This window comes from Nansenia antarctica (assembly GCF_963989245.1).
Source record: "Nansenia antarctica genome assembly, chromosome: 3".
NCBI lineage: Eukaryota > Metazoa > Chordata > Actinopteri > Argentiniformes > Microstomatidae > Nansenia > Nansenia antarctica.
Window position 1 is genome coordinate 33,281,237 of NC_137688.1, and position 24,202 is coordinate 33,305,438.

At 49.2% G+C, this 24,202-nt stretch overlaps 1 protein-coding gene across 1 annotated transcript in view; it reads right to left on the reverse strand.

Annotated features, from left to right (window-relative positions):
* Window positions 1–23,978, reverse strand: part of rims2b (regulating synaptic membrane exocytosis 2b) — a gene marked incomplete at both ends in the record, with an annotated part of 93,800 nt that extends 69,822 nt beyond the window's left edge. The window contains 2 exons of the mRNA XM_080527182.1: window positions 7,051–7,270; window positions 23,809–23,978. Of these exons, the coding sequence (XP_080383308.1) occupies window positions 7,051–7,270; window positions 23,809–23,978 (390 nt within the window). The remainder of the gene's footprint in view (window positions 1–7,050; window positions 7,271–23,808) is intronic.
* Between the last annotated feature and the right edge of the window lie 224 nt (window positions 23,979–24,202).

Sequence of the window (24,202 nt, forward strand, 5' to 3'; positions counted from 1 at the left end):
CATCAGACAACGCCGGTGTTCGGTGTTGTTGACGTCTTGGGGTTCCACAAATGGTCCCCCAAGACGTCAACAACTAACAACTCATCTTCGGTTAGGTGTTCATCAGAACCTTAATGTTCCTGTTTTGAAAACTATCAACATTGAGTATCTAACAATTACCCATTTCATTAAGTATGCCCACGAGTCAGCCCCAGTGTCAAAATGACATCTCCATGGCAATTTTGAATATCAGGTCCCTATCTAACAAAAAAACATTTATCATAAATGAGCTCATTTGTGATAGAAAACTCGACTGCATGCTACTCACAGAAACCTGGCTAGATACAAATGGAGCAGCAGCCCTTATTGAGGCATCTCCCCCCAACTACAGTTTTTTCCAATCAATCAGAAATGGAAAAAAGGGGGGAGGAACAGCTACCATAGCTTCAAATAACCTAAACTGCAGGAGCATATCCTTTGATATATTCTCCTCCTTTGAATATCATGCCACAGTTATGGCATGCCAACCACCTATTCTTACGGTAACTGTATACAGGCCGCCGAAACCAGCCCCTACCTTCCTACCTGACTTCTCTGAGTTCCTATCCATTATCCATCCCAACTATGATAGGATTATTATCACTGGTGATTTTAACTTTCATGTTGATAATGAGGCTGACTTGAGGGCTAGGGAATTTATTGACCTCTTGGAATCCATGGATTTTGTCCAACATGTCAATGAACCCACCCACAATCATGGCCATACCCTTGATCTTGTGATTACAAAGGGTCTTGAGGTCTCAATATCAGGTATCAGCGACCTGGCCCTCTCTGACCATTTCTGTATTTTCTTTACCATTGTAACACGTAAAGCTGAAAGCAATGCTGAACGTGTTGTTAAAAAACGTTATCTTACCCCTGCAGTGGCTGAACATTTCAAAGCTTTAATGAACAGTAATCACACAACTCCCACGTTATGTGAAAACGACTTAGTAATTACCTTTAACAATAAAGTAAAAATGGCCCTAGACTCCCTGGCACCTACCAAACTAAAAAAGGTTGGAGCCAAGAGGAGAGCACCATGGCGAAACAGTGAAATAAATCTCTTAAAGAGAACATGTAGAAAAGCTGAGCGCAGATGGAGAAAGAGCAAACTACAGATTGATCAGAATACTTTTAAAGAACATCTATCTGCCTTTAACTTGGCAATGCGAAATGCTAGGAAAAATCACTTCTCAAAGATAATATCTACAAACAAGAATAACCCCAGGGTCTTGTTCTCGACAATTGATTGCCTTGTAAACCCTGCTCCTAGGACTCTAGACGGCGCAGCCTCTGTCACCAAATGCGAGGAATTTGCAGCCCACTTCAGGGATAAGATAACAAATATTAGAATGTGTATTACTCAGGAAAGACTAGGTTTGTGTAGCACCACAGATCCGCCACCACAGAACATGACTATGAGCATGTTCACCATGATTAGTACGGAAACACTAGGTAAAATTGTGTCACAGCTTAAACCGTCTACGTGTCCTCTTGACCCTATTCCTACCACCTTTTTTAAGGACATTTTTGAATCTGTGTCTGATGACATACTAGGCATTGTAAATCACTCCCTACTTAAAGGGATATTTCCTGCGGCGCTAAAAACTGCCCTGGTTAGACCCACCCTGAAGAAAAGTAACCTAGATCCTTCTGATCCAAAAAACTGTAGACCAATATCCAATCTTACTTTTCTAAGCAAAATTTTAGAAAAGGCAGCGTATAGACAGCTTCATGAATTCTTAGTCCTAAATAATAGGTATGACCCACTTCAGTCAGGTTTCCGATCATACCACAGCACAGAAACCGCTTTGCTTAAAGTAACTAATGACCTTAGGATAAATGCAGACTCGAAAAAACTCTCGATTCTTGTACTCTTAGACTTAAGTGCAGCCTTTGATACGGTAGACCACTCCATACTTATTGAGAGACTTGAAAACTGGGTTGGCCTCTCAGGTCCGGTCTTAAACTGGTTCAGGACTTACCTGGCTGACCGTGACTACTTTGTAGCCCTTGGTGACCATAAGTCAAAAAATTATAGCACAACCTGTGGAGTTCCCCAGGGGTCCATTTTAGGACCGTTGCTTTTTAGCCTATACATGCTACCCCTCAGTTCTGTTATCAAGAAGCATAGCGTTAACTACCACAGCTATGCTGACGACACTCAGCTTTATATCTCAGTAACTCCCAACGACTACAAGATGATCGACCACCTGATAGACTGTATTGCCGATATTAATATTTGGATGACACAAAACTTTCTCCAACTCAATCAAGAAAAAACAGAGGTATTGATCATTGGCGAGAAAACTGGGAGAGAGAAATTATCTGCACACTTGAAAACACTAGCTCTTAACACTAAGTGTCAGGCCAGGAATCTTGGTGTCATAATTGACCCAGATCTAAATTTTGAAACTCATATAAATAACACTATTAAAACATCCTTCTACCATCTAAGAAACATCACTAAGGTACAATCATTTCTCTCCCAGGCAGACACTGAAAAATTAATGCATGCGTTTGTTACTAGTAGGCTAGATTACTGTAATGCTCTCCTGACAGGTCTCCCCAAAAAAATGATAAATAGACTACAAATGGTTCAAAATGCTGCTGCTCGTGTCCTTACTAGGACCAAACGGAGAGCGCACATCACACCTGTCTTGAGATCACTACACTGGCTCCCTGTCAGTCATAGAATAGACTTCAAGATCCTTTTACTAGTTTATAAATCACTTCACTGTGATGCACCCAATTACATGGTGGACATGCTCATAAGATACACACCAGCTAGACCCTTACGGTCTAGTGGCACGGAACTTTTAATAGTGCCAGAGGCTAGGACAAAGAGATTTGGAGGATCAGCTTTTAGCATATATGCTCCTAGATTGTGGAACACCCTACCTGAGGGCCTGAGGTTGTCTAAAACTCAGGACATTTTTAAGCGTGACCTCAAAACCTACTTATTCAATGTCGCCTTTTGATACTAAGGGAGACATTGGACATTATAGAACTAGGATCACTAGGCCACTACACCACACTCGTGTTTTTGAGATTTGTATTGACAGGAAAATGGACCCGGGTGCTGATGAGGCACTGTCAGCTCCAAATAGCACCTAGAGCAGTACTGGAACCGGTACAAGAGTGTACCAGGACCACCATCAGGTTGTATTGCTGTCATCTTTACTGTCTCTATTGTGTTGTTGCATTATAACTGTGCTTAAGTTTCTCTTCTGGCAGGACCTGTGACCATACTGGATGCAGAACGATGCAAATACAACACAAAATTTATGGACAGTGTGTACGCCGATAATATGCAAGGAATTTTTCCTGGATACATGGTGTACAGGTTTTTGCCCTTGCTTGCTTGCTTTGTGCCGGTGGTCCTGGCCTCCCCTGGGGGACCGCTGGGTACTGGTAAGCAAACTGGCTAGTAGTCGCTCTATTGGTAGAGGGCTGCAAGGGAATTTTTTTCCTGGCTACATAGTATACAGGTTTTTTACTTTTGCCTGCTCGCGGCTCTGTCAGTATTGATTGATTGATTGACTGATTGACTGAACATTTTCATTGTGTGAAGCGCATTGAGTTGCGTCTTGTAAGAAATGCGCTATACAAATAAAATTTGATTTGATTTTGATTTAATTCCCTGTCGGCGTCGTGGTGAAGTCCTGTCGTCCATACACAGGTCGTTAACAGAATGGTCACAGAACGGTCTGGTACAGTCCGATAGGAGCTCCGTTCTACCAATGAAGAGCATATTATTTACACAGTAGACGCCTCTGGCTCTAGCCCTGGCCTCGAAAAACCAGCGGTGAATCCGGTTCATTACAAATACACCGCGAGCACTGCTAAGGGCAGAATGGCGCCAGAATGTTCAGCGCGTGACCAGAGAGTGAAGACTAACGATTAGCTAACAAACTATCTAACAAACTATCTAACAAACTGGCTAACAAACTGGCTAACCAACTGGCTAACAATCTGGCTAACAAACTGCCACTGAAAACTGCGAAACACTCATCTATTCCACTCTGAAAGCCGCACAGCAATGGATGTATTAAAAAGACATAGATTTAATAATGAACAGAATAACATAATTCCACCTTCTCGTGGAAGTTTTCGTAAAATTTAGCAACATCGAGACCTGCTAAAAATGTAGCCGAAAAAAGCATCTTGACCGGAGGAGGTCGCGGCGGAGGACACGCAGAGGAGCTACGGAGGACAGGGAGGGGAAGGCCAGGGAGGAGGAGGCCATGGAGGAGCTACAGAGGAGGAGGCGCAGTTATGGGTGTATGAGCACGTGGCTCGTTCTCCGTGACGTCACACACACCTGAGGATGAAAGAGAATCTGGTCATCCGGTACCGTGAGGTAACCTTATCCCTCCCCCCGGGGCCCTGCGGCTATCCACACCATGAACACACACACACACACACACACATACACCATACACCACACACACACACACACACACACATACACACACACACACACACACACACCATACACCACACACACACACACACACACACACACACCATACACCACACACACACACACACACACACACACACACACGCATACACGCATACACGCATACACACACACACATGCATACACACGCATACACACATACACACACATACACGCGTACACACACACACACATACACATACACACATACATACACACACACACACACACACACACACACAGGCTACTCTGACACCGGAGAGCAGAGGCGTGTAGACAACTGACCTGCCTGGCCTCACCCCAATCACCATCACTCACAGGCCAGAGTGCACCCTGGGAACTATACCACAGGCCAGAGTGCACCCTGGGAACTATACCACAGGGCAGAGTGCATCCTGGGAACTCTACCACCACTCACAGGGCAGAGTGCATCCTGGGAACTCCACCACCACTCACAGGCCAGAGTGCACCCTGGGAACTATACCACAGGGCAGAGTGCACCCTGGGAACTATACCACAGGGCAGAGTGCATCCTGGGAACTCTACCACCACTCACAGGGCAGAGTGCATCCTGGGAACTCCACCACCACTCACAGGGCAGAGTGCACCCTGGGAACTCCACCACCACTCACAGGGCAGAGTGCACCCTGGGAACTCCACCACCACTCACAGGGCAAAGTGCACCCTGGGAACTATACCACCACTCACAGGGCAGAGTGCATCCTGGGAACTCTCTCTCTCTCTCTCTCTCTCGAACCTTTCCTTCTAAAGGCGAGTTCAGACCAACGAGACGAGACCGCCTTAGAACGTCGCAGAGAAAAACTCGGCAACCACTTGCAACAGACATTCTAAAACTGGGCAGTTCAGACCAAAGGTTAAAGATGAATGATAATTCAGACTGCTGCAACTAGAAGCTGGTCTGAACTGTCCGTAAGAGTGCAGGGTCATGATTCCTGCTCCATCAGCTGGTAGACTGCCTTCTCATTGGTCACCCTAACCCTAACCCCCTCCCCTCCCCTGACCTCTCTATCAGTAGAGGCCAGTGGAGGTGGAAAAATCAGAGGATGGGCTCATTGTAATGCATGGAATAGATGGAATGAGGAATGGTGTTAAACACACATTTAAAAACATTTTTTTTATACCATTCCTCATTCCACCCCACGCGTCACACAATGGGCCCTGTCCTCCGATCCTTGCCTCTATAGATAGACCTCATGTATAATTCACATGTGGTGGACAACAAAGCCCTGAGTCGCTGCTGCGGTATTTACCAGAAGGCCATTTACACACTGTAGCGACCGGCGGAGTTGAGCGGCTTTCCCCTAAGCGGGGATCCACCTCACCCTCGTCAGCTTGCCAACCAGCCGCACCAGCTACCAGCCAGGGCTGCCAACTGTCCCGCGTCAGCCGGGACGTCCCCGTATTTTGGGCTGGATGAATATACATATGGGACCTCCCTCCCGTGCTGTATATCCATCCAATCACAGGCCCCCTCATGCGTATGTATAGCGCAAATGCGCCAATTCCTGCAACAACCCCCCCCCCCTCCCCTCCCCCGCCAACCTTAAAAGGGTTCTTCAAAGCGTTCTGCCACAGGGACACAGGGACGAATAACTCTTTGTTGTTCTAGGTGGCACCTGTCACTCTAACACCTGTCACTCTAACACCAGTCCTGTCACTCTAAAAGTGTAAGTGGAATTCTCCCAATCCTGACTATCCCTATGCAGTCCTGTCAGATCTACAGTCCTGTCCAGGCGTTAAGGGCTAGGGGCTGTCTCTGGTCAGGACCTATGTTACATACACCAACAACACACACATCACAAACAACCCACTCTGGGTTGGCTAATCTATTTGCTCCTCCCATAGGGTCCTGTAGGGAGGGGGGCGGGGGGCTGTGATTGGGCGGGAGGGTTGGAGGTATTTGGCGGGAGGGACATTTGTGGGAGGAGGGGGAGGTGGGGGACTGTTGGGGTAAAGGGAGATTGGGAAGGGGAAGGGGCGGGGGGGTGGAAGGTTTATGGGAATTTTGTATTTGTACTGGATTTTTGTTATTCTATTTCTATTTTGTTTATTTATATGTTACCACTCCCTTGTACCATTCCCTGAAATAATAATAAAAAATCACAATTAAAAAACCACTCTGCAAGGCAACGCAGCGTTCAGGGCATTCTAGTGCATCCCCACTAGGGGACGTGGCGCCATCCGGTGGCCACTAAGGGTAAAACACATACAAGTCCGTTCTTGTGTACACACACAGCTCTCCATAAGTATAATTGTCTTCTTTTAGCTCTATACTCCAACAGTTCAACCTCTTTCATCACCTCTTTCCAACACATATGGAGGGTCAAGGATGTCAGTCGTGCTGCACAAAGCTGAACCCAACACAGAGGCTCTGAATTCAATCAATTGCAATCAAACTGCGTTTGCAGGTTCTGTCAGAATGTCCATCGGCGGTGAAGTTGAAGCTTTAATGGACAACTGACTGACCTCTCGGGCCAGACTGACCCAGTTCACCTTCCTTACGGTCCAGGGCTGTGATTGGACCTTTCTCAGCAGCGCCTCACCTTATTGCACCGCAGGGTGACCCGCCCCCCACAGCGGGCGCAGAACGTGGTTTGGCAGTAGGAGCACCTCTGGCCGCAGCCCTCAGCAAACTTAGTTTTGTGGCAGATCCCGCAGACGGGCGAGCTTCCCTTGGCGTCCTTGGCTTCCTGTGTGGGCGGGGCTTCCTCTCCGATCTTCTTCACCTGGTCCTTGTACATCTCAAACTGCTGATGTAACTTCCTGTCGGGGGGGGGGTCAGAGGAGAGGAGGAAGTTATCACTCGGTACAGAATTGTGAACATGATTAATACTCTCTCTTTTTTTCTCTCTCACTCTTAGTCTTTCTCTCTTTCTTCACTCTCTCTTCCCTTTCCCCCCCCTCTCTCTCTTTCTCTCATTCTCTTACTCTCTCACTCTCTCCCCCTCCCTCCCCTTCCTCCCTCCCTCCCCCTGTCTCCTACTTTTATGCTTACCCCTATTATGTTCATGAAACACTACAGATGTGTAGTGTACAGTGTAAGTGATGAGGACCGGGGGATAGAGACCGCTGGTGAACCTATTAGAGATGATTCATTCTCATTCATCATGGACTCCTAGCTCAGCGCAAACCGCCGCACTTCCGCTACCCTCCATCATGTTTCAACACAGACACACACCAGGTTGAGGCTGGCGGAGGTAGAAATCGGAGGACAGGCTTATTGTAATGCATGTAACGGAATGAGGAATGGTACAGTGTGTTTGAGACCATTCCTGATTCCGTTCCATGCATCACAATGAGCCCGTCCTCCGATTTCTACCTCCGCCAGCCTCCCTGGCCACACTGTGATACTGTAGTCTGGTAATCATAATCACTAGTAATAGCATTCATGTAATAGGCTTTCTTCTCCCTATGATCCCTCATCATGACGGACGTATTAGATGCTCAACGTATTAGATACCCCCCCCACCCTTCCCTGTCTACCCCCCCCCCCCCGCCAGTGGTGTACTCTAACCAATCTGGGAAGCTCAGGGAAGGATTGCCTCTCTGGAACAAATGTCTGTTCTGCTGTATCTGTACGCCCCCTACAGCCCTCCTCTCCCCCCCTACAGCCCCCCAATCAATACCGCCCACCAGGACTGCCCTGTCATCAGCTCTGTATCGATCCACAGGGCATCTCTCATGGCTCTGAACCCGGCAGGCAGACGGGTGATACATGGGTCAGCTTAGCGTTTTACCTCAGCTAGCAGTTAGCGTTAGGCGTTAGCCTGGGGGGATCATGTCGGGTGCTGCTATGAGGGATCGATGGAGAGGTCGCATGTGTTTAACACCCTGGGTTGAGGCCGCGTAGTGTAGCATAGCATAGCTTAGCATAGTATATTCTAGCGTAGCATAGCGTAGCTTAGCGTGCCAGGGTTTTCTGCTGGGTCATGGACTCTACGAGGTCTAAGCACATCTGAGATCTATGATCATTGCCTCTCCCCAGCAGGAGACGCTAAAGGATGTTTGACACGTACTGTATGTGGCTGCCAGGGGAGGCTGGTGGAGGTAGACATCGGAGGACCGGCTCATTGTAATGCATGGAACGGGAATGAGAAATATTCTGTATACGTAGAATCTAATTGACCGATATGCCGACGTCGCCAATGGTCTTTGTAGGGATGGAGTCCTAGGTTAGGGTGAACATAGTGAGATACTCTTCTCTTAAAAGGAGGGAGAAGGGTGTATTGCATCACAGGTTGATAATCCCAGATAACCACACCTTTTATACTGGTTATAAACATGTGTATAGAATACCTCTAGATAGATACAGCACAGCTAGTGGGTGTATAACAGCTCCACACACACACACACACACACACATAGACACACGCATTTTCTGACGAACAGGGTCTATCTGGGGGTGGGGGGGGGGGGGCTGGAGGACTACTGGAGGTGCAGAGTTAGACCAGGGATATTCAAATTCTGGCCTTGAGGCAGGGCCGCTTTAAGGGGGGGCTAGCTGGGGCGGTGGCACAGGGCCTCGCGCTTTGGAGGGCCTCGCATGAGGCAGGGTAAAAAAAAAATATTTGGTACCCTGGCTGGCGAGGCCCTCCAAAGCGCCAGGCAAGGGACCATATTATTATTTTTGCCTTTAATACATTTCTAAATGTTCACACATGTGATAATCATAGTCAATCATATATCTAAAATCTAGCATACCTGTAGGACAGGGAGATTCTTAGCAACAGAAAAAAGTAATTTCCCCCTATGACACCTTACGTCAAACGTGAATTTTGGGCGCGCGTTGACACTTGTTGTGCATAGTGACTGCTTAGTGCAACGGACAAAATGCAGAGGGAACGAGACCGAGGAAGAAAATGTTAATCGGGTGCTGAAAAAATAAATAAAAATAAAAGGCTTCAGGGCCTCGCTTAGAGGTTCGTTCGAAACATTTCTAAAAACAAGTGAGGCTCCCGTTAGCACCGAAGAAGCTAACGTTACTGCTAGCACTAGCAATGCTAGTAGTAGCACGGCACAGCCCCCCCTGAGAGGCAAAGATGATGTCTCGGAGGTGGAGGAGGACAACAGCTACACCGGCAGCAGTGGGGCTGCCCAGCCCCAGGTGATGATGGTCAGGAGTGGCGAAGTAGAGGATACGGAGGCGGAAGATGGAGCTACTCAGAGCAGCAGCAGCAGGGCTGAGAGTGATGGAACGCACGACGAGCCTACGGTGTCAGATATGTCATGTATGATGATCCTGGTAAATTGGCCGGTACATAATGGACTCTACAGTTACAGAAGTGATCATTAGAAGAGGTCCCCCAAAGATGAAACCTGGATTTAGTTATCCTAAAAATAATGAGAACAGAAATTTTAGTGAAACTTTATTTCCCCGAAAACTACCAAATGGGGAAAAAATAGAAAGAAAGTGGCTTGTGTACTCTCAAAAACGGGACATGTCTTTTTGCTTTTGCTGTAAGCTTTTCAACATAAAGGATAGGCCTACATGGTGGTGAGTAACATCTCTATTCATGTCAAAAATGGCTTGTGCGTATTTAATGTTGGGTATGATGACTGCTTTATCCTAAATCCTAATCCTTTACGAGTATAAAAGGTTTGAAATGAAACAAACATGGTTGTAAACTATCTAAATAAGTAGATATTCTATTGTCTATCAATCAGCACAGCATGTGAGCACATTTCTTGCAATATATCGGTGCGTGCGTGTCGCGCGGTTATAATAGTTGCCTACAACATTATAAAAGGCCTCGCAAATCTGACTTCGCACAGGGCCTCGCATATCTCCCAAACGGCCCTGCCTTGAGGTAACATATATTAGAAGTATTATGGTAAAGATGGACGACTTTTCCCTGTGTCTCAGAGAGGTCTGTACTCACGGCCGTGACTCCTCCTTCTGGGCGGGGCTCTTGGAGATCTGTGGCTGGAGAACCTGACTGACCAGCCCAGAGATCCCACTAAAGGGGCTCCACCTGGTCACACGGCATCATGGGATATGTAGTCAGGGGCGTGAGACAGTAGTAGAACTACACACCCCAAGGTATCATGGGATATGTAGTCAGGGGCGTGAGACAGTAGTAGAACTACACACCCCAAGGTATCATGGGATATGTAGTCAGGGGTGTAAGAGAGTAGTAGAACTACACACCGCAAGGTATCATGGGATAAGTAGTCAGGGGTGTAAGAGAGTACTCCAGAAAGAACTACAGAAAGGTGAATCAGAACTACAGGAAGTAGTGACGGAACTACAGGAAGACAGTGTGAAAGCCAGGTGCACTATGGGGGACTGAGTACTTACTGAGGGGCCTGTGGCTTAGGTTCTCCCTTCCCCCTAGAAAACACACAGTGGGCAACAAGTGTGAAAAGATGAGGATAATAATAATATTAATTATTATTATTATTATTACCATCATCATCATAAAATTATAATACAATAAAAAAAAATAACAACAAAGACAGTATGGTGACAGAAAAAACATTGAAATAACACAACAACAAAAAAATCAGTTAAAATCATAATACATACATCATACAAAACCATAAAATGATGTTGCCCGTTTTGTGTGACCTGGCCTTATGTGGATTCAGACCCTGTATGTCTGTCTGCCTGTCTGCCTGTCTGCCTGCCTGTCTGCCTGCCTGCCTGCCTGCCTGCTTGCCTGTCTGCATGAACACACTATGAAAAATATATGGCTTCATCCAGCTTGACAGAGGAGAGGAGAGCAGAGGAGAGGGGAGGGGAGGGTAGGAGGAGGGAGAGGAGAGGAGGAAAGAAAGGAGAATGAGGAGAAAGGAGGAGAGGAGAGGACAGAGACCTGACCTGGGTTCACACCCACACACACACACACACACACACACACACACACACACACACACACACACACACGTGTCAGCCAGTCACCTGAGAGGGGAGGGGTGACCCAGGGGCCGGAGGCTGGCAGAGGCCCTGGGGTCAGAGGTCAGGGGTGAGACCTGGACATGGTCCCCCCTCTCTTCTCTCTCTCTCCTCCCTCCTCCCTCTCTTTCTCTCTCCTCTCTCTCTCTCCTCCCTCTCTCTCTCTCTCCTCCCTCTCTCTCTCCTCCCTCTCTCTCTCCTCCCTCCTTCCCCCTCCCCCTCTCTCTCTCTCTCTCTTTCTCCTCCCTCCTCCCTCCTCCCTCTCACTCTCCTCTCTTTCTCTCCAGACCAGTGCAGTATGCGATGTGTATGATGTCATGTGTGTGATGTCATGTGTGTGATGTCATGTGTATTTCGTCATGTGTGTGATTACATAAGCATGGGAAGGAATGGGGTAGAGATGAGAGCCCCAGACAAACACACACTTTATAAATAACGCTTGAATCACCACCTGCTTAGAGAGCATGAGCGACAGGGAAGGGAGCGGCAGACACGGAGCTCCCAGAATGCCTCAGGGCTCTCTCTGCATGGAACAGCACAGTGGCCAATCACAGGGCCTCTCTCTTCCTCAACAGTGCAGCACAACAGACAATCAAAAAGAGTCTTACTGGATAAAGCAGCACAGCAGCCACTCACAGTCAGAGCCTCTCTCTGTAGCAGCATAACAGCCAGCCAATTAAAATGCATGTTATAGCCACCAGCAGCCAGTCAGAGAGCCCCTGAGAGAAGTACAGCGACCAATCAGACAGACAGGTGGGACATCCCCACAGACAGACAGACAGACAGGCAGGTGAGACATCTCCACAGACAGACAGACAGACAGACAGGTGAGACATCCCACAGACAGACAGACAGACAGACAGACAGGCAGGTGAGACATCCCCACAGACAGACAGACAGACATGCAGGTGAGACATCCCCACAGACAGACAGACAGACAGACAGACAGACAGGTGAGACATCTCCACAGACAGGTGGGACATGTCCACAGACAGACAGACAGACAGACAGATAGGTGGGAGATCTCCACAGACAGACAGGTGGGACATGTCCACAGACAGACAGACAGACAGACAGACAGATAGGTGGGACATCTCCACAGACAGGTGAGACATCTCCGGTCCCTCCCGAGGAAAACCAACACATGCAGAGATCTTCTGTTCCTGTTCCTGCTCATCGGCAGGAAGTCTGAAGTCTCTCTGTCGTCGGGCGCCGGCAGCGTGAAATTAAATGCGAGCCGAGTCACGCTGGAGGGTGAAATGTTCTTGATAAGAATGGAGACAGAGAGAGAGAGAGAGAGAGAGAGAGAGAGAGAGAGAGAGAGAGAGGGAGGAGAGAGAGAGAGAGTGGGGGAAGAGGTAGGGAGAGAGGGAAAGAGAGAGAGAGAGAGAGACTCACAGCCACACAGAGAGAACATTCACACCTGCCCAACACTGCTGGATTCAGCAGCTATGGTGGAGGTGTAACCTGGTGTAACCCATGACAGCTCAGATTAGCTCTGTAGTGAGAATTAGGGTGTGTCTCTCTCTCTAGACCCTGCGACATACAAGCGCCATGTCCAGGGGGTGTACTTGTACATCAAGCTGCCTCACGCTACTGAAACAGGAAAACTGCTCCTATGGGCCATTAGGCTCGAGAACCATCGGTCACAACGTCTCGTTCCCAGACCCCTCTCTCTCGCCTGGGTGATGTGATGTCATATCGTTACCTTGGTTACAATGTGTAGTAGACTAACTGTAGTCATCCCCGAAACGATAAACGTGTCAGTTATTTTCACGTTGTTCCCCCGGGGAATGTCTTCGTTACGTGACCTTGAAATCAGCAAAAGGACTTTTGGATGGTTGAAGAAAATGTACACAAAAACTAGTATAGATGGTTCAGTTAGCCAGCCAGCTGAGCAACTCACATGAAACACAACAGGTGCTTTACCCAGAGCTGTGCAAACTTAACAGTGCATATAATTGATTCTAACAGTTACTTCAAACAACAATAACTAACAATTCATATTGAGATTTCATGTTTTTTTTAACATAAGACACACAGCGTTGAGAGCAGAAGGCCTGGCCAACACAACACATCATTCTTTTTTATTTTTATTTTTTTAAGCTTTTTTTTTTCTGAGTGGGGCAGTCCCACTCATATTTTTCATCCCATTGGACAGACACAGTGAAGACAGACAGGAAAGCAAGGAGAAGAAGGGAGAGAGGGCATGTCAGCAGGGCATGGGCCGGATTCGAACCTATGCCGACATGGACATAATATGTGTGCACCGTAGACCGTGGTGCTAGACCACTGAACCACCACACAACACATAATTCTAATGGTAGCATGGGTGGTTGGGAATCACCCTCTCATGGTGAGGTAGCCCTGCCTGAGACATGAAGCCAAGCATCTTCCTCGGACCTTGAGGATGTCCTCTTGGCCTAATGGTAGATGCTTGTGTCTTCTACTCTTCTACAAACCCCACCCTGTCACATAAAATGGTGGTTCTAGTCAGGGACGCGGGAAGGGGGGTGCTGAGGGTGCTGCAGCACCCCCTAGCGGCAGGCAGAAGGAGCTCCTCCTGCCTGAATTTAAAAAATAAAATATTATTCAAACAATAATTTAAAACAATATAATAACTATTGTTGCTTTTGGGAATAAAAATAAATGTGTTTTTTGTAATAAATGTAAAAATGTGTTTGTTAGTTTTAATGTTAGTGATCACATGGTCATATCTTGCTAGGGAATCTCTGAGTTCTTTAGCAAAAATGCTAAATCAGCCAGAACAATTGAAGTGGAGTTGGAAGAAGATGCTGAGCTTAACAACACTCCCATTAATGCTCTACTGTCGGACGTTGTTGAGAAAGAGCAACAGACGGCCAGAAACGTATTAGAACTGATATTCAGATCCATCCGATTCTTCGGCAGCGAAGAGCTTCCGTTAAGAGGCAATAACAATCGACATGGAGTGCTGTCTGTAATAATGGTCAAGTTAGGTCAACATCATGTTTGTGGACATTGTGGGACACTGTGAGCTGAGTGGAAATTACTGTAAATTCCAACACATTGTTGGTAAAATATTTAACGTTACGTCTTTGTAGTGTGTGGGTGCGTGTGTGCTTAACTATTATTGCCTGTGCATTGGGGCCCGTCGTTATGCCACTGTGTGCGTGTGAGCGAACGAGCAATCAGCGAGAGGGAGGGAGGGAGAGAAATCGTTATAATTTTTTCCCTGGCAAATTTTTCCCCTGTAGCGTATATAGACAGCACCTCAGCACCCCCAGTCAAAATACCTTCCCGCGTGCCTGGTTCTAGTGCATACAGGAACATCATCTAGGTTCATATGACTGTGTATTACTACTGTGGTCTCTAGAGAGTATGTCACATCCTGTTCCTGTCAGTCCTGTAAGTCATTCAGTCAATGTGACAGGGAAGACTAGTCGAGCACAGAGTTCTCATCTGTCCAAACGCTCAGTAGGTGCCAGAGGCGTTAGCATGGGTGATTGACTCTGATGTCTGACATGGGCTTCAGCAGGACAGCATCACTCAGTAGGTGTGTGTGTGTGTGTGTGTGTGTGTGTGTGTGTGTGTGTGTGTGTAGCAGTCCAACACTGAGTCTAGGTAGCATTTCAATGTGCTACTGTAGAAAATATTTTCTTGAAATTGGCAATCATACAGCACTGTAGGTAAAATGTTTTTATGACCATGAGAGATACAGTAGGGTATGAAGCACAGGTACCAGAATATACCTAGTTAATCCACAATTATGGCATAATCCTACTCACCACTTACAAAGCCATCAACAATCTGGCCCCCTCCTACCTTGCCGACCTCGTCCCCCTCCACACCCCCTCCCGTTGTCTCAGGTTTGACGACCAAACCACCCTCAAGACCACCAGGACCAAACTCCTGAACTGGGGTGATAGGGCTTTTTCAGCCGCAGCCCCGTCCCTCTGGAACGCCCTCCCCAACCACATCACACTATTTGGCTGACTACTTTAGCCGGTTCAGTGACAGGCACAACTATGCAACCAGAAGAGGGAATACAGACTTTATTTTATCTAAATTCCGAACAGCAATGGGTACTAATACATTTTTATTTACAGCAGCTTCAGAATGGAACAAGCTTCCAGTGCTTAGAGGGAGAGGTAACCTTTAAACGTGCAGCAAAGAACTGGCTAGCCAGTGAAATGACAGAGTAGAAACACGTCATAGGTAGGGAGTGCAGGGAATTTGTGTAACTATCTATGTTTGTTTTTTATGGTTTTTATCATGTTCTGTAAATTAGTTTTATGGTAACTGTCTGTCCTGTCCTCAATCAGGGACCATGATGGAAATAAGCGCTTGGAAACTGTCTTTTTAATTCCACAATAAATCAAATCAAATCAAATCAGACAGGCCAACACCCTGCCAAGATTTAAACAGGCCCTCAAAACCCACCTCTTCAAGCTCGCCTTCACCAGTGAACCCTCTCCCCCTCCCCTTCCCATGTGTCCCCAGCACAACCTCATTTAGGCCCCTATACTTTCTTTAATTTATTTTTTGTTTCTTTTTTATCATTACTACTCAATCTTTTCAGTTTGTAAAGCGTCTTTGAGTGTCTAGAAAAGCGCTATATAAGTCTAATGTATTATTATTATTATTATTATTATAACCTCTTAAAAGCGAATTGTCTGAGAAGAACCTGAAAAAAGCGTATTCTTTGTACCACAGGATTTCTGTAAAGACTTACAGTAATGTAATGTACCGTACAAGGGGAGATACATTAGAGATAGGGGAGACCCATTACATTCATACATACATACATAACATTCACACACATACACAGCCCCTGTACCTTTGCCTAGTTATATGGTGTGCGTTCGTAATTTCACTCTGAGAGCGCCGGAGGGCACACTGGGTTCAACTTCATAAGTCTCCTCCTGAGACATCTACTACCCCCCACCACTGTGTCTCCTGAGACACCCGCTTTTCCCCTTTACTGTGTCCCCTATGACTTCTACTGCCCCCCTTGTACTGTTTCTCTGTTCTCCAGTGTCTATATATTAATATTTAAAAAAACAAAAAAATCACTGAGACTGTCAATGGCCCCGGGCCTGAGCTAGATTACTCTTCCTGCTACGACTGGTGGATTGATGATTCACTTGCTTAGTCAAATCATGTATTGATTGTAAGTCGCTTTGGAATAAGGCCTCTGCTAAATGCCAAAAATGTAAAATGTAAATGTCATAAAGGGACCAAGTAATTCGATTGGACAAGAGGCATTCCATGAGTGCTAATCAGATTTCCAGAGCATATTTACGAACGGAGCCATGTGGGGTGCCTATCACGTTATCGTCACGGTCCTACGACCGGTGTAACGTGCTGCTACCGTGAGTGTGACCGACAAGCTACTGCGAAAACTCAACTCCAACCGTCCTCACGAGAGTGGACAGCGACCGGGTGCTGAAACCAACGTAATACACACCGGGGAGTTGCACAACACAACCAAACTATGTTTGTTGTCTGTGTACAAGATGCTTCTGTCACATCTCACTTATGATCTTCTCTCCACCGTGAGTCTTAAATCGCTTTGAGAGCGCCGGAGCGCACACTGGGTACAACGTCATAGAGCGACTAAGTAATTTGATTGGACAAGATGCATTCCATGAGTGCCGATCAGAGTTCCAGAGCAAATTCACGAACGCAGCCAGTTTAAATGGCGGCTAATCTGTCACGAGCGCTACGCTGATAGGTTCTATATCGTGGAGCTCCGCCCCATAGGGGAGCTCTGCTCCTATTGGTTTACCCCGCTACCTAAAGTAGCCAATGACTGAATTTGTCGATGCCTGCGCCCGCCCTGGGGTGCTATAAAAGGGGCGTCCTTCGTTCCCTCATTCTCCCAAAAATTTCAGCACGGGTTTACATCTGAGACTGCAGAAGGACGACTACAGAGACTGGAGAACCCGCCAGACACTTCCCTTCAAGAGATGGATCGTCCGCCGCCTGAGAAGAAGTTCCTCCGGGACGCCTGCCGCTGCGACTTCCAAGCAGCGGAGGACAAGCACGACTACTGCCACGTCTGCCTCGGCCCCTAACATGCCGAGGCGGCGTTGGTCGCCTCCCCCAGCTGCCTCCCCTGCTCTCTCCTTTCCGTCGAGGAAAGGAAGAAGAGGATGGCCTGGTTCAAGGACAGCATTCCCCTGGCGGACGCTATCTCGGGGATGCTATCCGACTCGGATAGCTCTGCCGATGATGCGTCCGGACAGGCCCCAGAGCGGCGTTCTGGGCAGGCACCTCCCCGAGTAGGGATGCTCAGCCGGCTCAGCCGGCCCTGACATCACGCCGCCCTCACCCAGCTGAGTGGTCGGTGTCAGGGTCAGAGAGCTCTGATGAGAGCGAGCGGCAGGTAGAGGCTCACGAGCTCCCCGCCCTCGCCCCCCCATCACTCCACCACGACTTCCAGGGCCTCCTGGAAGCTGCGGCAGGCGTGTTGGGGATTCCCCGTCCCGCCTCCCCTCCCCCAACGACGGAGTCCTTCTGGGAGAAGGAACTGTTTTACGGGAGGAGGGCGAAGCGACAGGGCCAACCTCCTAACGCTGTCCTCCCGGGCTTAGATAAGTTTGTGGAGGACACGTGGGGGGAACCACTCGCAGGCAGGGCGCCGGTGAAGGCGTTCCTGCCCTTTACCAGAGTGGAGGGGCTCGCGGAGGGGATGACCGACGACGGCTCCCCGCCGCTCGAACCAGCGCTGGCGGCCTACTTGGTACCGGGGTCCAGCGCTTGGTCGGTGCCGAAGAAACCTACGCTGCCCAACCAGCGTGACAGGTTTAACGCCACCCTGGTGGACAAGAGCTACGCTCTCGGTGCGCAGGCGGCGGCGGCGAATAACATCGCCGTGTTTAACGCCGCCATTGCGAAAATCACCACAGACCGACCCGACGGTCTGTCTGCAGCTGAGGCGGAACTTCTGAGCAAGCTCAGTGCTGCGACGATGTACCTGGCCCAGGGCGTCGTGATCTGTGGGGGTCGCCTGATGGCAAACGCGGTGGTGCAACAGCGGCAGATGTGGCTGTCTCTCACCACCATGACCGGGGCGGACCGGATGGCCCTACTGAATGCTCCAATAAAGCGACAAGGGCTATTCGGTCCCGCCATGGACACCATGACGAAGCGCCTGGCCGCGATGGAGGAGGCTAAGAAGCACCTGGCCAGACACCTCCCCCTCCAGCGACCCTCCACCTCTTTTTCTTCCGCCGTGGTGACGACTAGACCGTCAACGGCTGCGAACCGGAGGGTGCGGCGTAATGCGGCGCTGGCTCCACCTCTACCGACGGAGCCATACCCCACTCGGCCTCCCCAGCCCCCGCCGCCGACCACTGAGAGGGCCCGCTACGGCCCCCCACGGCAGCGTGACCCCCCCACAGCATGGCGTGGGGGTAAACACAAGAGGAATGCGTGACTGGCGGGGGGGTCGGTAATGACACCACCACCGGTTTCCTCTTCATGGCTGCTACCTCATAAAGAGGCAAAAGAGGGAAAATCCCCACCTTACTTTTTCAGTAAAGGAGATTTTTCCATGGTATCTACCAGAGCGGAGACCCACCTGCCTTGTCAGAGTGTGGTCGAATCGCTACCGGTTGGAAACAAAGCGGAGACTGGCCCAGCTTACCAGCGTGTGGCCAGCTCTCTGCCTAGCGGACTTACCCCTATCACGACACAAAGAGGGTTAAACACCCCTGTCTGTAGCCGTATAGAGGGACCGTTATTTACATCAAAAACCCCTCCATGTCTATCAAGACCTGGCCCAGCTCATGAGCGTGCGGCCGGTTCTTTGATTGTCAGGCATAATAAACCTACGTCAATAAAGGGCATTGTTACACAAAACAAACACTCTTTACAGACGGCAACCCATCTCTTTCGGAATGACCCCACCTTGGGCTGTGCCACCTCCTCGGTGTGCAGCGGCGGCTGGGGTCATACAGAAATTCAAGCTTTTTCTGTCGACTGCACCACAACAGACGGCCCAGCCGCTGTCGTTGCGTTATGCGGAATGGCTAGAAGGGGCAGGTATTCTGTCGGTCTGGCTAGACAGGACATTGAGGAGGGGATATGCACTACAGTTCATTCAGCCTCCTCCGCCCTTCAGGGGCGTGAGAGAGACTGTTTTGTCCTGCCCGATAAAAACACGTGCGCTCCAGGAGGAGATTACGAATCTCCTAACAAAGGGCGCAGTGACAATGGTTCCGAGGGACCAGTGGGACATGGGGTGGTACTCCCCGTATTTCCTTGTCCCAAAGAAATCGGGAGGCATGAGACCCATACTAGATTTAAGGGTCCTCAACGAGAGAGTGGTGAAACGCCCCTTTCGTATGTTGACGACGAGGCGCCTCCTGTCTTGTATACAGAAGGGCGACTACGGAATCAGCATAGACTTGAGGGACGCGTAGTTTCATGTGCCAATCACAGAGAGGCACAGGAAATTTCTACGTTTTGCCTTCCAAGGGAAGGTTTACGAGTACACGCGCCTGCCCTTCGGGTACGCGCTTGCTCCTCGAACTTTCTCCAAATGCGTGCAGACGGCACTCGAACCACTGAGGCGAAACGGGATACGCATATTAGCATATCTCGACGACCTACTGGTCTTGGCCCAATGCCCAAATCGAGCCATTCGGGACGCAACCTCACTGGTGCAGCACCTCACTCAGCTGGGTTGGCTGTCAACTGGACAAAGAGTGCTCCGTGGCCGGCTCAACAGTTTTCCTATCTAGGCATTCAGTTGGATACTGCCAAGATGAGGGCCAGTTTATCGGCACCACGGAGAGCGACACTGACGTCAGCTCTCCGGGTGTGTCGAGTGACAAATACAATCACCGCTCTATCAATGATGTCCTTACTAGGACTGATGTCTGCAGCCCATGTAGTGGTCCCCTTAGGCCTATTACACATGCGCAGACTGCAGAGGTGGTTCGCACGACTGCGACTGGATCCAGTGAGACACCGTCGCAAGTTGATTGTAATACCGAGATCGGTCGAAACCGACCTGAGCTACTGGAGAGACCGAGAGTCGCCATGGGCAGACCGGCATCCCACTACCCAGTCTTCACGGACGCGTCGCTGACTGGGAGTACGCTCAGCGTCACTTCATCGCCTAGCGACAGATGTATGGCTGTGGGCTGTCACACACCTGAGTTCGCTAAAAGCTCTCCACATTCCAGGTCTGCTCAACGAAGGAGCAGATCTGTTATCACGGGGAGGCCCGAGGGACGACGACTGGAGGTTAGCACCCTCCATTGTGTCTCTGATTTGGGCACGGTTCGGGCAAGCAGAAGTGGATCTGTTTGCGTCACGGACGAATGCGCAGTGTCGCCTTTGGTTCTCCCTGCGCGAACAGGACAACCCGCCATTGGGAGTCGATGCATTCGCACACCACCCATGGCCGAGGGTCCTGTTATACGCGTTCCCACCCCTGATATCTATCCTCCCACTGTTGGCACGAGTGAGGTCAGAGAGGCTAGAGTTAATTCTTGTAGCCCCAGACCGCCCCGGAGCTCCGTGGTTTCCGGAACTGATGGAGATGTTGGTAGAGGGCCCATGGCCCATACCTCATCGACAAGATGCACTCTCTCAAGCCAGAGGCTTGGTGAGGGGGCCACCTATGATGGGGGGCCCCCTCATGGCCTGGTTACTGAGAGGGACTTGTTAGAACGCAGGGGTCTGACAGACGCGGTCATTCAGACCATTCAGAGTGCGCGCGCGCAATCCACTGCAAAGGGATATGCGGCGCGCTGGCGAGTGTTTACACAGTGGTGTGAGGGACAGGACGTTGACCCAGTCTGCTGTCGGGTCGAAACGTTCTTGTGCTTCTTACAGTCGCTGTTTGACAAGGGATTGGCGGCGGGAACTATTAAAGTTTACGCGGCTGCCATCTCAGCTTGCCATGAGGGTTTTGCGACAACGACACTGTTCAGTCATTCGCTGGTTAAGCGTTTTTTGACTGGAGTGTGTAGGCTTAGACGCCCTCATAGGACACTAATGCCAAAATGGGACCTGTCGATTGTGCTAGAGGCTCTGTGCGTGCCCCCATTCGAACCCATTGACACTGTGTCGTTGCGTTTATTGTCTCTCAAGACGAGTCTACTCCTCGCCTTGACTACGGCTAAGCGAGTGAGTGATTTATGTGCTCTCTCGACACGGGCAGATTGTTTGATCATATCTGGTGACGAAACAAAAGCTGTATTGCGCCCTAACCCGGCTTTTATCCCTAAGGTTAATCGTGGGTTTAGGGTTCAGAGCTGTGCACTGAGCGCCTTTTTTCCTCCTCCTCACGACGGAGAGAGGGAGAGGCGTTTACATTGTCTATGTCCGGTGCGCGCGTTGGCACAATATGTGAAGCGCACAGCAGGACTGAGATCTTCTCCCCAGCTTCTGATCTGCTACGGCGGACAGAAAGCCGGGGCACCACTCTCGAAGCAGAGGCTGTCCCATTGGATTTGCGAGGCGATTAGCCTCGCATACGAATCGAAGGGGCAGCCCGTGCCGACTGGCATTCGGGCTCATTCCACCAGGGGCATGGCCACATCAGTGGCCATTCTCAGGGGAGTGGGAGTGGAGGAGATATGTGAGGCGGCGTCTTGGTCGTCGCCATCACTTTTTGTACGGTATTACTTATATAGATATCTCTTCCTCATCCTTTTCTCATTCTGTCCTCAGTTTTGCTGATGACTGATGTAGTGGGGAAGGCACTTGGATTACCCTGGTCATGGGGATTCTATTCAAGTGCTGTCAGGATGAATACGGATGTGCCTGGGGAGGGGACCCTCCTCCAGGACATGTTCCGTTAGATCAACAACCCTACGTGCTCACGTAAGGGCTAGATCAGTGGAGCAGACTCTGTGTGGGTTGGGCCAACTTTTTAAGGTTGTCTTGAACCAACATCAGTGGTCAGCTCCGGGTGCCGCTGAGATTTGTTTTCTGACTAATAGTCTCAGTGGGGGTACATTTGGCTTCGCTCGCTCCGCCTAAACCAATAGGAGCAGATCTCCCCTATGGGGCGGAGCTCCACGATATAGAACGATAGTTATGGAGATATACTCCAGTTCTATGAGTGGAGCAGAGCCCCATAGGGCTGCTGGCCCACTTCGACTTGTTCAAACCCGGCTGTATTGTATGTTTGGGAGAATGAGGGAACGAAAGACGCCCCTTTTATAGCACCCCAGGGCGGGCGCAGGCATCGAAAAATTCAGTCATTGGCTACTTTAGGTAGCGGGGTAAACCAATAGGAGCAGAGCTCCCCTATGGGGCTCCGCTCCACTCATAGAACTGGAGTATATCTCCATAACTATCGTTGCTTCGGCCAAGATGGCGCCCGTTGCTAACCCAACCCAAGGCAAGCAAGCAACAGTTATCCGTAACTAAGCACGAATAACGCCCTAGTTTAACAACAACCGGACACAGGTCTTCTAACAAAAACAACAACAACAAAAAAACACTGCATCTATATTTCATAATCTAGTAACGATTTATCAACAGCAATGAAACCGTCACTGTCATTGCCTGAGACGCCCCCGCCTCCATGTTTACCGTAGTAGAGAGATGACTAGGCCTACTATATCACCCACCGTAATGTCAACAATGACACAGAGAGAGAGAGAGAGAGAGAGAGAGAGATAGAGAGAGAGAGAGAGAGAGAGAGAGAGAGAGAGAGAGAGAGAGAGAGAGAGAGAGAGAGAGAGAGAGAGAGAGACTCACACACACAGAGAGCATATTCACACCTGCCCAACACTGCTGGATTCAGCAGCTTTGGTGGAGGTGTAACCTGGTGTAACCCAGGGAATCTACTGCATTGGGCTGTATACAGAGGAGAGAGAGAGAGAGAGAGAGAGAGAGAGAGAGAGAGAGAGAGAGAGAGAGAGAGGGAGAGGGAGGAGAGAGAGAGAGACAGAGAGAGAGAGAGAAAGAGAGAGAGAGTGAGAGGGAGGAGAGAGAGAGAGGGAGGAGAGAGAGGGGAATCTACTGCATTGGGCTGTATAGACTAGAGAAAGAAGAGAGAGAGAGAGGAGAGGGGGCGAATCTACTGTGCTGTGTACAGGAGAGAAAGAGGGAGAGAGGGAGAGAGAGAGAGAGAGAGAGAGAGAGAGAGAGAGAGAGAGAGGGGGAGAGAGAGGGAGAGGAGAGAGAGAGAGAGAGAGAGAGAGAGAGGGAGAGAGAGAGAGAGAGAGAGAGAGAGAGAGAGAGAGAGAGAGAGAGGATACTGATAGAGCAGCCCACATGCATGCTCTTCAATAGGATCCCTGGTACAATGTCACTTAAAACGTCCCCAAGCTGTATCATACCTATGTACCATTGAAAACATGAGACGTAGAGGATCTCCACCATCAACACAGTGGTTGACTTGACTGTCCAGTCGGCACGTTTATGCCATGTAACATAACAACCGACTTACTTCAGCATGGTTTGTTCCTTCTGTTCTTCCTTCTTCTGCCGGTCCATGACGGAGAGGATGATCCTCCTCTCCTCTTCCGTCAGGTGGCTCAGGTCCGGTACCTCGCCTCGGTCAGGGGCCGGTACCGGGGAGGCGGCAGGGCCGCCCGGGGGTGCGAGCGGGGCGGACATCTTCACGGTGAATTGCTAAAAAAAAAATGGGGAAAAAAGGGAATAGTCGCCAATAAAGGACTTGTATAGGCCTAATGAGGGATGTGTCTCATATAAACTCCGAAGCGCATTTCCATAGACCGTGCACGCCCTATCAGCACGCAGCCTACGAGAATCACTGTGGTCGTATAATAATAGGCCTAATAATAATAATAATAATAATAATAATAATAATAACCATTATT